This window comes from Grammomys surdaster, unplaced genomic scaffold (genome assembly GCF_004785775.1).
Source record: "Grammomys surdaster isolate TR1022 unplaced genomic scaffold, NIH_TR_1.0 218, whole genome shotgun sequence".
NCBI classification, from domain to species: domain Eukaryota; kingdom Metazoa; phylum Chordata; class Mammalia; order Rodentia; family Muridae; genus Grammomys; species Grammomys surdaster.
Window position 1 is genome coordinate 2,166,284 of NW_021604663.1, and position 22,798 is coordinate 2,189,081.

The window sequence follows — 22,798 nt, forward strand, 5'->3', positions numbered from 1 at the left end:
GAGAGAGAGAGAGAGAGAGAGAGAGAGAGAGAGAGAGAGAGAGAGAATAGAATGCAGTTGCCCATACCGAGTTTCTTCTTGAGTGGAGTGTTTATAGCTGAATGTACTGCCTGCAATAAAGAAAACAGGAATAAAAAAAGAAGCTTTAAATTCTACTTTCGAAAAAAACAAGGACTTTCGAGGGGGGAAAAAGTTTAGATTGCAAGTCTGGAGTCGTTTAAAATCTTTTAAAGCTAGGGTATTTTTTTTTATTGCTCAATATTTCTCATTGCTTGTAGCCCAAAACAAGTCATTTTTTGGTGAATTGTTGCCACTAAAAGGTATGTTTCTCTTGTACTTTCTGAGCCTAGATTAAACTGCAACACTTCTGTGGCCTCTATTCCTAGGCCTCAGCAGTGACAGGAAGATGACAGTATCATTGTGCCACCACTCGGTCAGGAAGCAGGGTGTTGACTTCCAAATACAGAAGAGTGGGGTCAAAAGTACGAGGAAAGTCAAGGAAAGTGCACACTAAGGGAAGATTACAGGTAGTCTTGGACTCTCCCAGAATGCAATCATCACACACACACACACACACACACACACACACACACACACTTTCTTGCCTCCAGAAACTTTTTTCTCATTCTTCATACTAGCAGGACATGCCCAGTCCTCCCCACCCTGGACATCTGGGGATCACAGACCCTGTGCATCCATACGGAGGCTATTCCACTGCATCCTTTGCTCTCAATTCCATAGACATGTAATGATGTCACTGCTCCAGAGCAAGGGGCTAGTGAGGCTGAGGCCTAAGGAACACCCAAAATTTGGTTGGAAAGCCAAAATGGGTAGAGAAAGTGAAGGACAACAGACCCTGTAGTAGGGAAACTAGCATCAAAACCTTGGCACTGCATCTGGCCTATGAAGAGTAGACAGAATGGGAAGATGCTGTGGTAGAGGTGTCAGAAGGCTTCCAAGACCTCGCTCAAGGCTAGCCTGTTTATTCTAAATGATTCTTGAGAATGCAACATGATTGACTAAACAGCTCCTTAGCATCCTCTGCCATTGTCAATTAGAATAGTATTTTTTTTCATTTTGCACATTTAGAAATGAATACGAAATAATTGCCAACTTCTAGAGACTGCCTAGAGAATATTCAGAGTATAACTCATCCAGGGAGGGTGAGTCATAGGAAATTTTCAAAATTAAGACCTGTCTCATCCGTTCTTGCAAGTTATTACCAGATCACAGATACTTGTTTACACACCTTCTCCTAGGGGTCAAATCCTGTCACAAAATAGAAACTCAGTGGTAGGAAATTACCAAGGGAAATACTTTGCTTTAACACCAAAGTGGTTTAACATCATATTTTATGTATCATAAACAAGATCTGGAAAGTGTCTGGCTAAACATGAAACAGCAAAGTTCACAGATGCTGTTGTATTATTGCAGGCGGGTGTGTTATGAGAACACACAAAACCTTTAGCTTCTAAAGGAGATTAGGAACAGCAGACCAATGGCTGTTGTCTCTCATGGTCTGAGAGGAAAGTTAGGCGGAGTGGATGATAACAGGAGTCGTTCTCTTATTGGAATGAGTTGTAGTCCCCAACATTTCAGGTTAGCGATGGATAGCCAAGGAAGTGGGTTCCATGCCAGAGCTACTGATTCATATGTTGAATCAGCTCTTGGCTGGGAAGAAAGGCATTATGGGAAATTAAGATCCTCAATTTTCTAGGATGAGAAGTAATTCCTGGTTTTTTCTTTCCATCACAAGACATGATGGTGAGGTACTTAGAAGGGGAAATGGCTGGTGTTGACTCATGGATTCTGAGGTTCTGGCACATGATCAGTTGTTTAGGGAGTGCTGGATGGTGGGGCTAACCTGCTCACCTCATGGCCAAGATTCAAAGGAGGAAAAAACAAACAGGCTTGGACCACCAACTTCAGTGACCTAAAGATCTCCTACTAGACCCAGAGTGTTTCCAGAGAGAAAGGTTTAACTGGTGGGTTTGGGGGATACCCAGCATGGTAGTTCAGAACCCCAGCCGAGTTCTCACACACCTTGTTTTTTTCTCCACTTGTTCTCCTCTCTCTCTGCCCCATGAACCTTGACTTAAGAAGTCAAAGCCAGTATGCTTTGTGAAGCAAAGCTGTCTCTTTCCCATCCTGCCCTCTGCCCACAGCTCAGTGGTAAAGCATCTGCATGGCCTTTACTGTGCTTCCATTTAGAGCAAATGTTGAGTAAGTAGCTCTTAGCTTTTCTGTCTGTCAAGAACTTTGTTTACTTTTGAATCCCCAGTTTCTAAGCCAGGCATAAGGAAAAAGAAAACTTCATGTTTATTGTTTTTTTTAAGAGTTATGATGGAGATAATCACCCAAGAAGAAGAATTGCTACTCAAGGAAGAGATATGTGGAATATCTGGGGAGTATTAGCCATAGCTGGATCCAGGCTACAAATGATTCCTTAGGCTTCCTTCTCCTCCTCCATGTTCCTCCTCCTCCCTCTCCTCCTCCATAATCCTCCTCCTCCTCTTTTTCCTCCTCCACAGTCCTCCTCCTCCCCCTCCTCCTCCTTCTCTTCCTCCTCTTCCTTTTCTTCCTCCCTCTTCTCCATATACCTACTCCCTCTCCTCCTTCTGTTCCCTCTCCTTCTGGGAACAGCCTTGGTTGTCAGACATGTGTTTCCATGTGATCTGTATTCTGTTACTGTATTCTGATTGATTAGCCCACCAACTGAACTAAGGAGGGAAAGGGTGTAGAGCTATTTAAGAATGTTTGAGAAATCCCCCATAGCCAGGAATGAGCATATTACTCTCTGTCTGAACAAAGCCATAAAAGAAACTAATGGATTCCTTTACTGATGTGTTTCATAAGGGCCAGCCATGACCCTGGACCATTCATTTTACCTCTGAGGAGTCGCTGTAAACATCTTTAAATGGCCTTCCTTTATTTTTAGAGCAATAAATGTCAAAACAAGGTGACTATGCTTGGAATCAGCTGATGCTGTAGCACTTACAGTTCAGGGGCAGAAGGCTGGGTTAGCAGTTAGCCTTCATGTAGGCAGGTCTTACATTGTCAGTGTTTATATGTGGCATGAACAGTTAGTGAAGGAAGAACACAGGGATTCACTTACAGAGACTAATGGTGTTTCAGACACTTTGTTTGGAATGAACTGAATATGGCCAAGCAAGTAATCAAATGACTGCATTTGTACTTCTAGGCTCATCCAATGGATTAGTGAGAATTTTAGATGATCTGTATTTTAGAATCTTCACCAGTTATTTATTACTCCGGAGGGTGAAGTATTGCAAATTTAGAAGTTTTTGCATATTTTAGAAAGATTATCTAATTCATACATTTCCACCCTAAAATATCTCCAGAGTTTCTAATACTCACTCATTTTCTTTTAAAAGTCAGTAATGATGTGGTTAAAAAGTTTGAATGTTAAGTCAGGACTTAACATAAAAGCAGTCCAAGTCATTTCTGAGTTTACCACAAATTAAACTTTGGTGTCCTCAAAATTTGAGGACAGAAGCATTAAGTTTTCAGAGCCTTTTAGATTGTAAATCTCTCCTTTATCTGTCACTGTGTTCCCTCCTTTTGCTGAGGGAGAGGCTTACACTCCTAGCTGGCTTGCGCTGTTAACTGTGCTTGCTAATAGAAGCCATCCTGAGGCCTAACAGAAGCATTAATGTAGAGATGAATGCGGTGTGGGTCTGGCTCTGTAATGAAACCACAGACCGTGTGAGCAGGGCGTACTTCTGTAGAAGGCTTTCCCTCTATTTAAATGGCTTGGCTTGGTGACTGCGTGTACACCTCCAGGAGGAGAGTGCCTGGGAATCCAACGCACATGGTCGCTGTTGACCCACTGAGGTCCCAGAAACCTTGGCAAGAGGAAGTAGGAAGCGACACAGCCAGACAGCTACTGACAGCCCTGCTCAATAGGGCTGATGCGGTTTTAACTTTTTGTGGGAGAGAATTGATTTTCTTTCTCTGGATAAACCCTGCACATCATCTAGAGGCTTTGCTCACATCTTATTAAGAGAAAACAAACTTAAGATTGAACATGATAAGGGACTCATTAATGTTCCAGATTTGATTTGTTAAACCAGGTGTAACCTGATCTTAAAACTTGCTTTTCTAAATTAATGAAGTCTTGGGAGTTATACAATCTAAACATCTTGCATAGTTATTTCAAGACTGCTATATGTGTCATTACTGAGTTTATATGGCCACCATTAAATGCCCACCATTTCTGGACAAAGGCCACACAGGGATGTGGTCTCAGTGTATACAATCCAAGTAGCATTCACACTGTTACTGTACCAGACAGGATGTGTCAGGGTTAGGCTGTACATGGCATGATTTTACCCTGGGTAGCATTCAAGGTTTATTATTACCACTAAATAGTGAAACTTCCTACAGCTAAGAAGACAGTACTGGGCTTTTGGTGAAGCTCCATGGCAGAGGGCTTGCCTAACATGCCAGCATTGGAGAAGAACCATGGATGTCTGACACTTGTAAAGTTAGAACACCTAGGTCCATGAGAACATTTTTGCCTGAGATTCAGGTGCCTGTGTGAAGGTAGGGACCACGAGAACATCTTTGATATATGTTAAGATCTGTATTTCTTAGTCTTGCATAGCACTGACTGTGGCCTGGTCTCCTTGCTTCATCCCACTAAGTTTATTGTTTCATGAGTGGAGTCCACATTTATTCATGATTCATCACTGTAAATACTATATGAGGTGTCCCTGTGGATGTCAGACAGGCAAGGAAACTGAGGGGAAAGATGAGAATGCAGATCGGCTTCATCAACCGGAGATGTCGGGGAGTCTAATGCCATGGGGTTCACTGTCAGCATATTTAAAACAGCTTCCGGGCAACAGTCAGTTCAATTCCAGGTACCCAATAACGTATAAGGTGTGACCATATAGAAAGTCCTTTCCAAACATGTGACCACGAGGGTGTGTTCTACAGCTAAAAGGCCCAGAATCTAATGTGGTCTCTGATCAAGATAGCACAGAGGTCTGCAGGGCATAGAATGCACATGCCATCCCCTGCTAAGTAACAGTCTAGGGAAGGAAGAGTCTGGGATAATCATTCTGGAGAATTTGATTAAGGTCTGCCTCTATCGTAAAAGATGGGTGAGGTCTGCCTCCACACTTAGCAAAAGGTAACCAGGTCATTAACAAATTCCATTCCCAGTCTCCTGGGTTGGAAAACAGGTATTTTTATCTCCTTCATTGAGAAGAGGTCCCTGTGTATTTAACACTCCTGGCTTTTCTAGTGGTCTGTGGGTACAAGAACCTTCATGCCCCCAACACTCACATGTCTGTAACACTTGTCCCATTGCAACATATGTGTGGATTTTTTTTCTCTCTCTCTAATGGGAGCTGATGAGAAAGTCACCATTGACAAGAGACAAGAATTGGGAGTCTTCCATCTCACCAGCTGACTTTCCCCTGAATGGTCTGTCAGTCACCTCTATGTACCGATCAGATCTCCAGGGCCTCTTCCTTCTTCTCTATGTCTATGTCTGATCCTGGCAGATTGCAGCTCTCAATGACCCCTGCTTTTTGTTCAAGCAGGCGGCAAGAAACACAGAGAAGGCAGAAACTGAAGACTGGGGACAATTCTCCTCATCTATGGGAATATTTCCCACAGGGACCCCATACCCCCGTCACTGTCCAAGCTCTAGCCAAACAGTCCATTGCAGAGCTATGATAACTCAGCCACTTTCTCATTTGTCCTTCAGCTCTAGGTGGCAGCTGCTCACAGAGAGGCTAAACCAAGGGTGATGTCAGCATTTCTGTGCCTCCCATAGACACACCGTTCAGACTGTTCCTTGGCACTAGATCCCCTGGTCCGAGCTACCAGCAGTGTCCCTGTGTCCTTAGCAGGAGTCTGTCTAGACCATGGGAATGGCCACCCCAATACAGTTTAGGCACACACAGTGCAATTGTTCCAACCTTCCCTATGAAAAATGGATGTCCCGACTATGTTGCTGTAAGAAGTGTGGCTCTCCTTTCATGAATTTCACTAAAAAGGAGTTGGAGACTGAGATGGAAATTAGCTTTTGTAAGCACAGGTGGCATTTTATGTGAAAACATGATTGATAAACAATGCCTATAAAAATTGTAACCTTAGGACGTTCAATAAAAACTATTAGGAAGCTCCTGCAGGCGCTAGAAGATAAACCCCACACATACTTTTATCAGGTTTGAACAGGCTGAGAAGGAAGGCTTTCAGCCATTTCTTGGTCATTTTTACAGTAAGTTGGGACCTATCGAATGGTTCTTGGATTGTTAAGTTAGCAGCAGATCCTCTACATTTTGACACAGTTGGGTTCCTAGATCTCTACTTTAGCTGGCAGGCATGTTCCTTTGCATTCCTGTGTCTGCAGTTTCCTGTTGTTCGAGAAGGGCAGTGCTCAAGAGAAGGGATCCTATAACTGGAGAGGAAGCAGACAAGGTGCCAGCCAGAGTCCCAGTGCACACTTGAGCTGCAGAAGGCCAGACTTTTCCTAGTGAGTGGACTCAATCCTTTGTGGATGTGAACTGGTTAGAGGATCAGGTATCTCCATCTGGAATAGGAAGTCAGGAGAACACCAGAACCAGGGAGAATGGAGGTCACAGGCTCCTGCTGGGAAGGGTCGGTGTGCCAATGTGTACATAAGGCCTAGAGAAATACAATTTTCTAGGGTTTGCAATTTTTTTTTAATTTAACTGTACTAAGGGAAAAATAGTGGCTTTGCATTGAGAGAGTCACAATATAAACCCAAGAACTCTTTTTAAAGTCTTACTTTTCTTGGGCTTAGTTTTCTCTCTCTCTTTTAATAGTTTGGCCATCGTTTGAAAACCAGACAAAACTAAGCACTAATCATCATAGATTTTAGCTTCTTGGTAGTAAGATGTCCCAGAAGTGTGTAAGTGGGTCTCAGTGGAAAGCTATTATGTAGAGGAATTCATGTAGTTTCTTAGGATCCCTGCCCCCATTTACTTTTTGTGAGGTTGCAGTTATAGCCGACAGTTGGTCCTACAGTACCAGGCTGCTGTGAAATTCCCCTCTATCAGTAAGCTCTCAGAGATACTCAAAGTGGAATTTTTGCAAATGCCTCTTCTGACATCATTGATATTTTGTCTTATTGGTTTGGCGTGCTTGTTTGACTTTAAATGCAGACTGGAAAGCTTTAGCTCACTGGCTGCAGGGAAGTGGAAACAACTAGATCACTTTGTAATTAGCCTACAAAGAAGGACATTTGCACCACTGGGAGACAGTTTCTGGCCTCTTGCTTCTGCTCATCTCGAGAGGGAGCCATTAACTACCCTTTGTCTTGGATCAGCTTTGCAGGAAAAAGTTAATGAGCTTGGAAGATGAAGCCAGTGTCTCCCCACAGAGCAAAAGGCAGATTTGTTAATTATCCTGTACAATAAAGACAGTGTTCCCCTTCCTGAGAAAATGAAGGCTCGCTCACAGGTCCTTATAAAGATGGAGCTTCCTGAGCTCAGAGTCCTGAGCTGCCTGCCACCACTCACACAGTGTGGTTTGTCTGAGTCCACCCACTTCTCCCTGCCAGTGCCAAGGCACAAAGCCCTATCCATGAATCCTTTGTCTTCTGCCAGCATCCATGATGCAGTGACAGATGAAATGGACAGATTGCAAGCTAGGCAAAAGCTTGAGTCCTTCCTAGTTCTTGCCAGTTATTCTAGCACTGTAGAAAAGCCACCATTTACACAGACTTATAGAGAAAGTGCTACAATTATATTTAATATGCAGAGTTGGAATGTTGTATGTTAGATTTGTCATGTCATTGGAGTTAACATTTTCTTAATCTCTAAAGATACCATTGTCTATAAAATCTACCCCTAATAATGTGGTGTTTGGCTTTTATATGTCTGAGTTTCATATAGTGTTAGAACAATTTGTGATTTGTTATCTAAGTGTCTACCAGTTGCTTTTTGCAAGCTAAGAAAAAAATATAAATACTTTCTATGTATCTGTATATGAAAAACATCCTCATGTTCCTGCCAACTCAGCTCTTTTGAGGGAACTGCTTTATATTACAGATGAGGGTATTTTTTTCCTCATGCCTGCAAAGGGCAGTGGAAGGCAGCCCAGTCCATTCCAAAGCGTCAGCCTTGTCCTTCCAAACCTTTTGTTTAAGTGGTCAGCTATTGTTTTAAATCCTTTTCTCACTGATATTGAAAGATTTGTAGCATTTCAAATGGTTGAGTGAAAAGAATCTGTGGTATTTTAAATAGGAATGGCCCCCATGGGCTGATATATTGAAACACGGTCATGAGTGAGTGGCACTACTTAACAAGCATTAGGAAGTTTGGCCTTGTTGGAGGCGGTGTGGCCTTGTTGGAGGAGGTGTAGCCTTGTTGGAGGAGGTGTGGCCTTGTTGGAGGAGGTGTAGCTTTGTTGGAGGAGGTGTGGCCTTGTTGGAGGAGGTGTGGCCTTGTTGGAGGAGGTGTGGCCTTGTTGGAGGAGGTATGGCCTTGTTGAAGGAAGTGTGGCCTTGTTGGAGGAGGTGTGTCACTTTGGGGTTTCAAAAGCTCAAGCCAGGACCCAAGTTTTTCTTCATGCTACCTGCGGATCCAGATATAGTACTCTCAACTTCTGTAGCACCATGCCTCCCTGCATACCACCATGCTCCAACCCTGAGGACAATGGAATAAACTTCTCACACTATAACCAAGCCCCAATTAAATGCTTCCCTTCATAAGAATTACCAGGGTCATGATATCTCTTCATAACAATAGAACACTAGCTAAAACAATATCCACTGTTCAATAAAACGAAGCAACTGGCCATGTAGTTTGTATGATGAAGAAGCAAGGACCTGGGTTTATACACTGGACTTTGAAGGCACCCTGAACTTGAACTCAGGTCCCAGAGTATAACCCGCACAGCCATCTAGTCCATTGAAATGCTTAACACCAGTGAATTGAAGGTTGCTGATACAATGGTTGGCTGTTGCACTCTCATCCTGGGTCAAATGAATACTAGTTAGCTAACACCTTGACCCCAACCTCAAACTGGGAACTGGAGGTGGACACCTTCCCCAAGCAATTTTTTTGACAGCTTAGACTTAGAGAGACTCAGGTGTTGTACCCTGTGGTGACTCACCAGGTTTTAAACAGGGGAGAACAAACTCGAGGGCTGTCATCAAATGCATAACGTCTCTATTTAGTAATTAATGTTGTAGTTTTCCATTTTATAAATATATCCAATGTCTACCCTGTGATGGGCATTATTAAGATGCAAAATTAATAAACAAACTTCACAAATTTTCCAGAGGAGCTAAACCATGACCCAGGTAAAATTCAAAATTGCCATGTATCTTGTAAATAAAGCTCTGTTAGGAAGAGTTACTTCTGCCACGTCATCTAGGCTCACAGGTCATCTACAGATGCAGAGCCAAGTTGAGAAGTACAAGAAAGACCTTCTGGCCTGCAAAGTGGAAATGCTTCATGTCCCATGCCTGGAGCTTCCCATAAAAGTTGATCGACATCCAGTCTGGTGTTATGAGGGAAGATGCGATCCGCATTCTTAGTCTACACAAGCTGTACTTGGGAGCAACTGTAGGATTCAGGGTTTTCCTGACGCTCAGTAATGCATGGCTTAGGTGATTCATCACTGCATAAGATCTGGGGTCCCGTGGAAGACTAGAGACAAGGAACAGAATGACCAGTGACACTCATGTGCAAATGGAAAGAAGGAATCTGAGGAGGAAACATGGGAAACAGGAAAGAAGGAAATGAGTGAAAAGAAAAAAGAATATATCCTAAAATAAATATATGTCAGGGGACATAGCTGGGAAAGGAAATACATCAGCAAAGAATGCTTAATTGAACTCTCAGCTACCTGTTATTAGGGCTGGGCCCTCTGTGTGAGTTCATGCTGTGAGTTAGGCTGGGAAGAAGCACCCTGCCCTCCTGTCCAGGACTATCTATCTAATTTCCATGCTGTGTATTCTCATGTTGCCTTTCTTATTGCTGCAACAAAAATATCTGACAAAAGCAACCTAGGAGAGGATTTGTCCCGGTGCACAGTCTGAGGGTAGTCCATCACAACTGGGAAGTTACAAGTTGCAGGAGCCTGAGGCAGTTGTCACATTGTATCCACACAGTCAAGAAACAAAGAGTGATGGATCCTGGTACTCAGCTTGCTTCCTCCTTTTTATTCAGTCTGGGATCTCAGCTCCTGGGATAGTGGCAGCCATCCTTAGAATGGGTAGCCTAGGTGGTGCTAGATGGAGCCTGTCAGGCTGTCGCTCAATGTTAGCCATCGTGGTACTTGAGAGTCTGTGTCCCCTAGCTCTCCAGATCCCTTCCTCCACACTTATGCTCCCACTGTAGGTATACTTACAGAGTGATCTAGAGAAGGCCTAGGGTCATCTGGGATGTTCAGGATACTACTGACTAATTGTGCACCAGACAAGGCTGCTCTTTCCTTCCAGAAGTTGATGGTGACTTATTCCCAACTCATGCCTAATGACAGATTTCTTTCCTTACCCACAAATGATTTTTTTTTTGCAGTAAACAAAGTTTGGAAAGGTATAGATTAGCAGGCAGTATCCATATATGTAAATATTTCCCTCACTCTTTCAGGAATTTTTCTTTAAATGTGGAGCACACCCAACCTCAGACAAGGACACATCAGTCGCTTTGAACCTGATCACCAGCAACAAGCGCAGCGTCCCCTGCATAGCATGCACAGATGTCAGGTAAGGCTCTTGGAGCAGGCCCCCAAGTCCTGCTTTTCAGCCTTATTCCTCTGGCAGACCTTCCTCGGAGACCTCGGCTTGGTGCACATCTATTTCAGTGGTACCACTATATCTGGGTAAATATTACGGTGGTGAAATTATTTACAGTTTACAGCGCCAGATACTTGGATCAGTGATATGAGCCCTGAACTATGGCAGAGGAACTATCTAAAAATAGTGCAATCTTAGTTCATCCAGAAATGTAAACTCAGCCATATCAGTGAGCTCTAAAATAAGATTAAATTATGGCATTAACATTAGTAATGGAATAACAATTTATGAACACCATTTATCCTTGCCAGGCTATTTTATTTTTAAAATATCTCTTCCATACATTTGAGTTCTTCTATCTTATTTGTCTGCATTCATACTGCAGCTTCTCATACATTTATCTATCCAAAATGAAACCACACAGTTAATTACAGGCCCAGTTACATCAAACCCCAGGGAACAGAGGGACAAGAGGAAGATGTGCAGACAGGGGTAGAAGGAAGTGGGGGTGAATTCTGGTTTAGGAGTCAAGGTCAAGGCAGGCGAAACTGAATCTCCAGGATCTGCAGAGTAAGCAGCGATGAGGGAAATTCCTCCTCATTGCGGATGCAGAGAAGAGAGAAGGCAGCCTCAGTGTGTATCCTCAGAGGTTAGCTCAGAAGCACCGATTGTCAAGGTGGGGACTTAGTCTTCATACTAGAAAGAATGCTTTAATCAAGTGCCAAAATGGGTTACTGAATAAAATCCCCAAACCTTTTGTTCCGTGTTTTTAGACAGAAACATTTCAGGGTTGCTGTCCTTTGACCTTGGGGACTGAATGAGACGGCCGTTTGAATTTACTTTATGACTTCGTAGTTGGAGTTAATGCTCACGACTTGGTATTTCCATCTTTTACTAGCTTTGGAATTTTAACATTGACTAAAAGAAGCCTATTTTTCAGGAGGAAATAATGTTTGTAAACCGGTCTCCACCACAGTACCCCTGCCTCTCATGTTTAGTCACTGTTCTGGCAGGAAATGTCACAACAGTGTCCACAAACTGCTGCTGCGTTTTACTTAGACAAGGTGACTGACCACATGTGGAAAATCCTTTCAAAGGGCAAAATGACACTTCTAGCATTTCAGGAAGGGGCCAGACAGTTGTACAAATGAGGGCTCACAGCAAGTAATTAAAATCACCCTTCGATTCTTCAAAGGAAAAAATGCAATACGTATTTCTGTAAGTACATATTTCTGTAAGTAGGCACAACCTACCAGCCAGCATTGGTAAAGATGGAGTTGAAATGTGAGTGAGGAAACCTGGAGGAACGGCTCAGTGGTGAAGAGAACTTGCTGCTCTTCCAGAGGACCTGAGTTCAGTACCTAGCACCCATGTGGAAACTCTTCTAGCCTCTGAGGCTACCCATCCACCAACACAAGTGATACACACATACACACACACAAATACACACACGCATTCACACATGCACATGCATACATAATACATACATTTTTATAAAGATCATGAAAGACATTCATGCTGTCTGACTGTGAGCACTTCCCTCCGATCCCCTCTGTCCTAACTACAGACAGCCATCTTTAGAGCAAAGTAAGCCACCTCCAACATATTTGGGGAGATAAGTGTTGGAAAAATGTTGTTATAATGAAATTTTTCCTGTTACCGCATCCCATGACTTAGTGGATATAAGCGACCATTCAGTCCAGTTCCAGTGTGTGCATAGGTGGCCCCTTGATAGAAGGAAGTCCCCTCTGTAAACAGGATACCTTGAATGAAGGGTAGAGAAAAGGCCTTTGATGGACTTGTGCACAGAGACACTCCAAGCTTGTAAGAGGGACACTCCAATGTCCCACACTGTACTTAGGTTATTAATGTACCCCTACCCCCTTAATAGTATTTTACCTAGAGGAAGTGAGGTGGCCCAACAGGTAAAGGCACGGTTGTACAGGATCCCCAGAACCTCAGAAGGAAAGAACCAGCTCTCACAGTTGTCCTCTGACTTCCAAATTCGTTCAGGCCATGGAGTGCATGAACATGTATGTGCACAATGGTACACACACACACACACACACACACACACACACACACTGAATCTTAATTAAAAACAAGTGGCATTCAAACACTTGATAATCATTTTGTCAGACTAGGCACCCAATCTTGACCCAAAGGTGAAGAAGCCGTACTATTCATGTATGACCTCACTGACTGTGTGCTTTGTGCCTAAGCACGAGGTCACAGGATGGGAGTGGGGTGATGATGATGGACAGTTTTAAGTTCTTCCTGCATGCTTGCAAGTTGATTTTCTTAAACCACACTGTTTCAGATGTGACTCAAACCAATCTAACTTGCACATTTGCATATTTTTGTTGTGAGAAAACAATGCAAAACTCTCTCAGCATATAACCTTTCACACACACCAGCCAGAACTCTGGTTCATCTTTGTAGTATGGGACTTTCTGTCTTTTCAGTTTATGTTTGACCCTAACCTTTACTCTGACTATAAACTGTAATTGACTCTGACTATAAACTGTGGACTTCACTTAAAATTCTCACATCTTCTGGGAGGCAAAAACAAAAGTCATAATTAAATACAGATTTAAACAGGTTTTGTTTAATATTTATATTCCAAGGGGTTTTTATTATATTTGTAGGTTAGTCATATATCATCAATCCAGTTAGACAATTTAGCAGTTTAGAAAAAAAAATCCCAATTCCCCAATGTTCTTCCTAAGACTGCAAGCTAGCTTGTCTGTACCTCTTTCTCCTTCACCCACCCTTATTGCATTCCCAATGCTAACAAAACAGTGAAAGGCAGCCATGCTTACACAGCTAAGATTCAACATGCCAGAAACAGGCTGTAAAACCCAGTTCCTGGCACGAGATTAAATCACTACCTTGAGACTTGTACCATTAGGACTAGTGAGTTTGGTGTCCTTGTCATATACTATAGGTTCACAAATTTCTTGCTTTTGAATCCATCTTAGAATCCACTCACTTGCTGAGGCAAAGCTACCATGGAGGGCATACTGAAAAGATTCGCTCAGGCCTGGAGATTAACAGAGGTTTATCCCAGAGTCCATTTGCACTTGTTCCTTGTGACAGGGATTTAGCGGTCATTTGGCAGAATGTTGGAAGCATTCTTTCCCTCAAACAGGGACCTTGGTGGTGTTCCCCTCTGGGTGTATTCATTATGTCTATCATCAGCTTCCCATGGCAGTTTTCGATTCTGTTTTGGTTAGACAATACTTTGCAGTACTTTGTGGGTGGAAATGAAATTCTTCATCCATCTTATTTTTGAGTCACTACAGAGAAGTCTTGAGGAATGTAACCCTTCTTCAGCATTCCATGATCAAGTCATATCTGAGGTTTTATCCAGTGTCTCGGGCCAAGTGGCCTCACATGAGGCTACTGTGTTGTTTCACGTGACTTATTTCAGCAAAGGGCTCTGTGTCTGCAAGAAAAACCTGATGAGGAATTTGCATCCCACAGACTTGGTGCCCTTGTTTCTAACCACGGAGCTACAAGGTTCTCCTATGAGTCCCCAGTAGTCTCCCCTGTGCTATGTAATGAATGGCGCCAGGGCCAAGCCACCTTCAGGAAGGTATGGTAAATGTTTTTGTTGTGCTCATGTTACCTTGAGTGGAAGAGAAAACCAAATGATGTGATTGAATGGACAGAGAATACCACACTGATATCACAACAGTGAGGGGCATCTTGTAAAGCAATGGGGAGAAAGGAGGAAATCTCAAAGCCTCAGGCAGCTTAAGGCAAGCTCCTCCACACTGAGCACCACACCTCCTGAGAGTAGATCTTATTACTTCTCTTTTGTTTGTTAATTAAAGATGTGTTTTTCTCAGATGTGAGCATGTGTATCTATGTGTAGTTATGTGGACCTATGTGCACCTCAGAAGTCACAAGAGGGCAATATAGATCTCTTGGGGCTGTAGTTCCCTGTGGCTGTGAACCACCTGATTTGAGACCTGGAAAGTGGACTCTGGTCTCTGCAAGGGCATCAAACGCTCAGCCCAATATGAGCATCTCTCCAACCCAAAATTCTAGTGCTTCTGTGATTCTTTCTTGGCAAAAGGTGGCACCGCCACTCTAACACACTCTTGTTAGGAAGCTTCTGTATCCTGTTCTCAGAAAGCATGTCCTGAGACACTCTCAGACACCTGACGTCTCCTGAGTTAGACATGGGGCACTTAACGACCATGGGCTTCTCAGTTTCAGTCCTTGAAAGTAATGTGGGCTCCCATTTTAAAAGAAGAGAATCTTTTACCCCTAATCATGACAGAAAGTTGTCCAGCCAGCCATCTTACCTAAGATGAGGGCCATGTGGTTTGTGTTGATTTTGCTCTGACCTTCCCTCATTCTCAGTAGTGGAGTCCAGGTCTAAGCTGTACAGTGAAAGACAAGTCTCCCTGAAAGGCTAGAAGGTGGGTTCACATGCAGAAGGAGGGAAAGTAGTCAGGTTGGAATCAGAGGCAGGGAAAAGCCAGACATAGCTTTAGGTGCTCGGGCCTTTATGAGCCCATTAGAACTGGAGAGAGCAGAGCTGCCCTTGGTGTGTTAGCTCCATGACACTGGAGACTGTTCAAGGGCAAGGTCCAAGCTTGTGTTATGCACAAACATGACTTATCTTCTCTACAATGTCCAGCACTGGCCTTTGCCCCAGAAAGATTTAACATCATCTGGCTTGAATTAAAGTAAATGTTTCACACAGCACAGCAAACAGCACATTCTTTGTGTATACCATGATGCTGTATGTGTGTATCTGTGCATCTATGTATGCACTGATCTTCTGCATACGTGTTTACCTGTACACAGGGGCCAGAGGACAACCTTACGGGTAGCTCCTCAGGCACCATTTAAAAAAAAAAATCAAGATGTTTTTGACAAGTCTGAGGCTTCCCAAGTAGGCTGGGGCTAGCTGGCCAGGATCACTGCCACCGTCCGCCCTTCGGAAATCTGTACTCCTTAGTGCTGGCATTGCAAGACTGAAAGATTCTTTTTTAATTATTGTTCACTTTTATTTTGTATACTGCTGTTTTCATGTATGTCTGTGTATGTGTATGTGTGTGTATATGTGTGTGTGTATGTGTATTGTATGTGTATGTGTGTGTATGTGTGTGCATATGTGTATGTGTGTGTATGTGTGTGTGTATGTGTGTGTGTGTGTGTTTTGCATGTGTGCCTGGTGCCCATGGAGGCTGGAAGAGAATGTCTGACCTCTTAAAACTAGAGTTATAGATGGTTGGGAGCCACCCTGTGGGCATTGGAAATGGAACCAGGGTGCTCCGGAAGAGCAAGAAGGGCTCTTAACTACTAAGCCATCTCTCTAGCTGTGGATTACAAGCCATTCATGTGTGTTCTGGGCTTTGAACTTAGGTCCTCATGTTTGCAAGGCCAATGTTCTACCAACTGAGTGATCTCAGTAGCCCTTAATGTTCTCCCTACTGTCCACAATGGGATTTTCAAGATGCCAATTATATAAAACAATAAAAAAAAAAAAGGAGAGGTCAACGAGGAGTATTTAGAAGCTGGTAGAGCTAAAAGAAAATGCAGTTTTGAAATCTGAGCCATAGGAGACAGATTACCAAGCCATATTGTTTGGGGTCAGTTCCTTATGAAAACACAGAAGAAATATTTTATCTACATTGATACTTTGAAATGTGAACCATGTCAGCTTTAATGGCAGCCAGTGACCTTCCGTTCCCCTGCTGTGGATCCTGTAGGTCTCTGATGGGAGCAGCAGCATCCTCGGGGCTTCCTGGGGATGTCACAGGTGCTTGTGCGTGAAATTCACAGGTCTTACATTTTCATTTAACTGTCACTGCGGGTGCACAGCGGCCCCGCTGGCAAAAGGAGGGCAGCTTTGCAAATCCTCCTGGACCAGTTTTGTAGCCATTAAGGTCAGCCTTGCATGTTGTAACCGTCTGGATTTTAAGCAGTTCATTTTCCATTGATGGATGTTAAGGAAAAGGCAGCTACGTTCTGGAAGCATTCAAGGGCCCCTTGCTTAGCCTTTACTAGCAGTGATGGTTTAGTCTTCACATCTATTTTCAACAGAATAAAATGCCCACGCAAATTTAAATACCTGGGTTTTTTTCACTTGAAAAATATTGTATGGTCTGTGTATTTTTTTTGAAATCCATCCTGTTAATTAACAATCAGTTATGAGCACAGTGAAAAGGGAGAACCGTTATCCACTGGAAATTATTTTGGTACTGCTTCATACCTTCTGACAGAAATTCTAACCTGTGGGGGAATATTTAGCGATTAGCAGGGTTCTGATCTTACAGAGATCCATTACATGACTATCAATTGCATGACATTTCGAAGTGAGTGTTTGCAGGCTTGTTCTCTGCAGCCACCGCAGTTTGCAGAGCTGTTTGTAACAAAATAAGAAATAGTTACAAAACCCTGGAGGCAAAGTCATTTTTTTTGAAGCTATGGTGGTCACCTGTTGACTCTGTTCCTTGTCAATCTGGCAGATTCTAAGTGGAAGAAAGCATGGCTGGAATCCTCAATCTTACAGGTGCTAGCAGTGAGCTTTCCAGAGTTTCTAGCTCCAAATAGAGATTTTTTTTTTACAACACCAAGGTTCATTCTACTGTTATGAGATTCACCATACCCTCATACCAAAACATCAATATGCAGAATTATGCACACAGAATAGCAGCTGTTCAGGAGCGCATCATTTGGACAAAAGGATCACACATGGGCACCAGCCCTTTTTAACCCTTCCTTTCCCACTAAAGTTTTCAAAACATTCACAAATCTACTTGTTCCTTAGATATGAAGTCCATCAGCTGCCTCCAGCACCTTCCAGCCAAGATGGCTGCATGTCATATCTGCCAGACCCAGGGAGAACAGACGACAGGGTGATCAGGTGAGGACGGGAGTGACAGATCTGGGCTTGCTGAAACAGGACAAAGAGCAGTCACAACTCTCAAAACTCAGTCTCACCGCTGAATTACAACAGAAAAGGAACCCAAACTCATCCTGTTAGTGGGAGAGCCTTTCCCATGATTCTTTAAGTTTGCCAGAACAAAACTGGAGAGAAACGCACAGAGTCACTATATGTGATCAGCCTTACCACACCAATTTGCCTATTCCCTTTGTTCTTTCACCCAGCCAGCTTGAGTAACACTATCCAACAGAGTCTCCCCTTCTGCCAAAGCAACCCCCTCACTCATTACTATGGATAGGACCAGACCGAGACTCCAAAGCTGAGCTGTCACCGCCCTGGTGACAACAGATTCTTCCTCCCAAACCTGATCTGAAATGTACTCTGTAGTATTTTCAGACTACATAGGACTTTTCATATCTGCTCAGCCCATGTCCATATGTATGACAGGATATCTGCCATCATAAAATATAAGTTCCACAAGGCATCTTTTGTTGCTGCTAGTGTCTGTGGATATGTTGTATCCACACAAATCTTACCGTGTACAGGAGATGAATGTTACACATATTTTTAAACAGGAGGGGAAATAAGGTACAAAGAAGTATTTCTTCCTGAAAGTCACATCTATTTTATGTGGTGGATGAGAGAGGATCAATATTAGACTCTGTAATAATTCTGACACCAAAATCCATGTCCTTGACCATCATAGTATATGGCCTCAGAAATACATTCATTGCCTCAAGAACATCGTGCCTTGCTGGAAAGGAAAGGAACTAGAAGATGGAGCGGTATTAAAGTTTCAGATATAAGTTTAAATGTTGACCAAGTGGCTGTGGAATTGCTGTTTTAATTTCTGTGCTGTCAGTAAGTCAGCCTCAAATTCAGGGATGGAGGAGCATTTCCTCCCAGGGTTTCTATGGGCATGGTCCCTGCCCTTCAAGAGTTAATTCTTGTGCTCCTGCTGTACAAGGGAAGGCTGCTTCTCAGAGACTCTTACCATGGGTTGGAATTTGTTGGCTTCTGGTAGACAGGATGGTGGGGGCCTTCCAAGGACCCATGGTGGCAGAGACAGATGGTTAGTCGGGCTTTGTTACAGTGACTGATACCTGAAGGAGCTTACAAGGAGAGAGATTCAGATTGGTTTCCAAGATTTGAGCCCATCTTGCTTCAGAGAACAGCCACATAATGGATCCAGGAGACAGAGCCGAAAATTCCTTGTTGGAAGGCTTCTCTCTTCCTCTTCAGTTCCATGGGGAGCTAAGATATGGGACTGTGCTGCCTACATTCAGGGAAGGTCTCCCTCAGTTAATCCTCTCTGAAAATACCCTGAGGTGTGCCTAATTAATCACCCAGAGGGTCTCACAGTTCAGTCAGGTTGACCAGATTAATCATCACAGGATACCCACCATTAAAGCCACACTCACAACAGGACCTGTCCCTGAGGTCCCATGAAGATGGACATCAGGGACCCTGAAGTAGATTGAGAAGACCACAGATCAAGCCAGGAGCTTCTCTTATTCAGCATATCCCAGCTAGCCATGCTGATTACTGCAGAGCCTCTGTCTCTAGGCTAAGCCCTACTGACCCAGAGGTCACGTGGACATGCTTCAGAGAGGTATCCAGGATCAAAGGCAGAGAGAAGGGGGCAGACTAAACAGAAAGTGGGTAGTGGCCCTCAGCTGGTTAACATTTATTCTGTTCAATGATATTTTCAACTTCTGGAAATTTCCACTTGAAGAAGGATTTTTCCTTAAATCTCCAGGGGGTCTTAGAACATGTCAGCCAGCTATGAGGAGCTCAGAGTGTGTAAAGGGTTTACTTACATTGTCAGAATTTTTCCTTTAGGTCTTCAATATTTGGTCTGGATGAAGTATTTTTCCCAGCACTTTTCTTTATGTCTCCAGTATTTAATCTGTATTAAATTATACAGAATTACATTACTAAGCTACATAAACACATTCAGATCCACACATATGTTAGTTCTATGATTGTAGCATCACCAAGAGGTGGGTCTGGGAAAGCTGGATGAATTCATACTTAAAAACTTCCATCTTGTATCCAACAGAAACATCAAATACAAAGGGGATCATAGATCATAAGAACTGAAACACTGGTTTTTTTAAATATAAAATAGCACACAGTATTTATGATTTCTCAATGGAACACAGAATTCTTAATGAAATGAGAAAACTGATCAATTCATCTATATTAACACCGTGAAGGTATCCTAAGATACCAGGAAGGGAGTGAGCACGTGCAAGTCTCTTAGTGGTGGGTTTTTCAACACCTCAGCCAGTTATGAATTGCTCAGAGCAAAGAAGGGACTTAAACTGTTGCTAAGGAAAAGAAAGACAACATGTGAACTGGCCTTCCATGAGAAGCTGTTATCCAAATGACTAGGAAGCATACAAAAGGAGACAGGCAGATCACACCTACTGTGTGGAGCTATTGCGTGTTCAGCAAGCACCTATAAAATGTGAAGAAACCTGATGCTTGCAGCTCCTCCTTTAACTCAGAACTACGGGAACAATAATAACGAGCTGTCACAATAATCATATTAATAAGTAGTTCTAGGACAGTTAGTGACAAAGCGGCCTGATGAGTGGAACGCTCTGCTCTGCTTCCCCTCCCCCCAGGTCTTGGGTCACTGTTTTGGGGGGCAGGGGGAGAGTCACTGCAGGAAAGAGATGGAAATGGAAGGGGCTGGTGAGCCTTAAGCCAACCAGAGAAAGACAGCCTTCCTGAATTTTCTGCCTCCTTCCACTTGAAATGTTACTACATTCACTCCGTGGTGCTAAAATGCAAGAAGTCAGTAATGTCTTCTACGTCTCTGTAAATCAAAGGTCTCTGTCTTCACTGAGCCCAAGTTGCCCTCTGTGATGCCACATAAGCACAGGTGGTTGGGGTAGTCCTGGTGTTGGTAGTCATGATCTGTGTTGGAACACACTGCACTGTGACACCTCCTTGCTCTCCACGTTCACCGCTGGGAGTCCCCAGAGATGGTGAACTATGTTTCTTGGTTTGGAAGCGGCCTCCCTGGTAGGCAAGGAATTGAAATTTTGTGTTCTTTCTTTTTATGACTGATTTTTAAATCCTCTCTTATGAACAAGATACTTTATCCGCACCAATGAAGACTGACTTTCTGTCCCCAGTTACCAACACTCCTCATTGTCCCAGCTCCCAGCTCCCACCGTTGTTTGTTATTGTTGTTTGCTAACAGTGACATTCCACACCACCTGTCACATTTCTGTTAAATCACTTCTTCTGGTGATGCCTCTACCAAATTTGTCACCTTAGGGAACTTCGAGGCATATACAGGCCATTCATCTAAGTGTTACTCACAGACATGTGAATCATGGCGTATGGAACCTTTAGTTGTCCCCTAAATTCTTTAACCATCTTGACATAATTTGTCCCCAAGAGCTAAAGGAAGTGACTGTGTCTGTGCTTCTTCTTCCTTCCATTTCTGTTTTCCTTCTTTCTCTCCTCAATGAGGTTTACACATCTCTTCAGGTTGCCTCTCCTGTCCTTACCAACTCCCAAAATAGACAGGGGAGCATAGTAGTTACTAGTGCCAGGCTTGAAGACGGCCTTTAGACCCAGGGTTCTGTTGCTCACCACTTCTCTGTCTGGTTAGTAGAAAGCCCTGTACACTGCGCTTCATCATTGTAAGGACCGAGTCAACATCCAGAATATACTCAGGAGATGTGTGTACAGATTCCCAGAACAATTGACTGTGCCAGCACGGCCAGCCTTCCACCTTCACCTTCCTAGGGCCCGAACAGCACTGACGTCCCTAGGGTCATGCCTCTCATGCTTCCTGCTTGTAAAAGGTCTGTGGCTGTACAGATAAGAACACTGGGGGCAGATGGCTGGGTTGTGGAAACTAAGTTTTCTCTTGAAATTACCAACACTTAGTGGTCTGACTAGGGCCAATCTGGTCACTCTGACCCCATTTCCTAAGTGTGCTTTATTACTGAGCTGGTGCTACTATCAAATCAGATAATTAAGGTAGGCAGATTGAAAATGTTAGGCACTTAGCCAGTGTAATAGCAGAATGGTGTTTATCATCATCCTTCTCTTGAGAGCCGTGTCACCGTCCTTTGAGAATTGAGGCTCTGATCTGCACAGGGCTATGTGACTCTGGGCATCAGCTCTGAGGAAGCACTCGGAGTAGGGAGGGAGCAGGTTCCTGGAGGCAACTGTGCTCTAACAGTAATGGGAGGAATAATGTCGGCCCATAATTGCTTAAGACATAACTGGGAGAGAAACTGGACCTTAGCGACCCAAAACATACTTGGGAAAGAGAAGCTTTCTTGAGTAGGGTCACTTTCAACATTTTAATAAGGCTTAATTTCTAAACTGCTGAGAAAGCTGTAGCTGGGGACCTCCAGTGGGCTAAGCTCTCCATAAGCAGGACAGAATGGGAATCTGACATTTGGTGTGTAAGGTTTTTAACTTGCTCATGGGATACTAAGGCCTAGGGAAGGAAGATAATGACATAGGCCTGAAGACCTGGCCCTGCTCTCTAAGGTGCTTGGATTCAGCATGGCGTTATTTCTGTGGCCCTACTGATTGGTTGAGCAGCTGTGTGGAAACCTGCCACACACTGGTGGTTAGACTAGTTGACAGCTAACTGCTGCTTTGATAGAGAGAGGGTGTGATTTTTTCAGGTAAACTGCCATATATGTGTGTGTGTGTGTGTGTGTGTGTGTGTATGCCCATATAGAGAGAGGCTTAGTGGGCTATTTGCTTTGATAGCCCTTTCATAAAGTTTTCTATTGAATGTGTGACTTTAAAAATAAGTTAGAGGATTTATTTATACAATACTAGGAATGCTAGCATTTCCATCCATATAAGTAAAACATGTCCTGCTTATATTTTGTTTATTATTTGCTTTTATGATCAATTCTTGGTGTATTAGCCTCTTTTACTGTGAATGTTTTAAGTACTGGGTATCAATGCCGTGGGTTAGTACTGTTTTCCTTTCTGCCCTCATACTAAGCTGCTAATGGAACGTACCTGTGTTGTGTCTCATGGCTTAACAGTCTCTTTGCTTTAAACATTGATGACTGGACCTTCCTACATGCTGAGGAACACTAAAAAGAATGAGCTTTTATTGTTATCATCACAGTTACATTAAC

At 43.3% G+C, this 22,798-nt stretch overlaps 1 protein-coding gene across 2 annotated transcripts in view; it reads left to right on the forward strand.

Annotated features, from left to right (window-relative positions):
- Positions 1–22,798, forward strand: part of Prkn (parkin RBR E3 ubiquitin protein ligase) — a 1,140,372-nt gene that overhangs the window by 580,943 nt on the left and 536,631 nt on the right. For both annotated transcript variants that reach the window (XM_028772728.1, XM_028772727.1), the window contains exon 6: positions 10,602–10,717. In XM_028772728.1, coding sequence (XP_028628561.1) covers positions 10,602–10,717 — 116 coding nt within the window. The remainder of the gene's footprint in view (positions 1–10,601; positions 10,718–22,798) is intronic.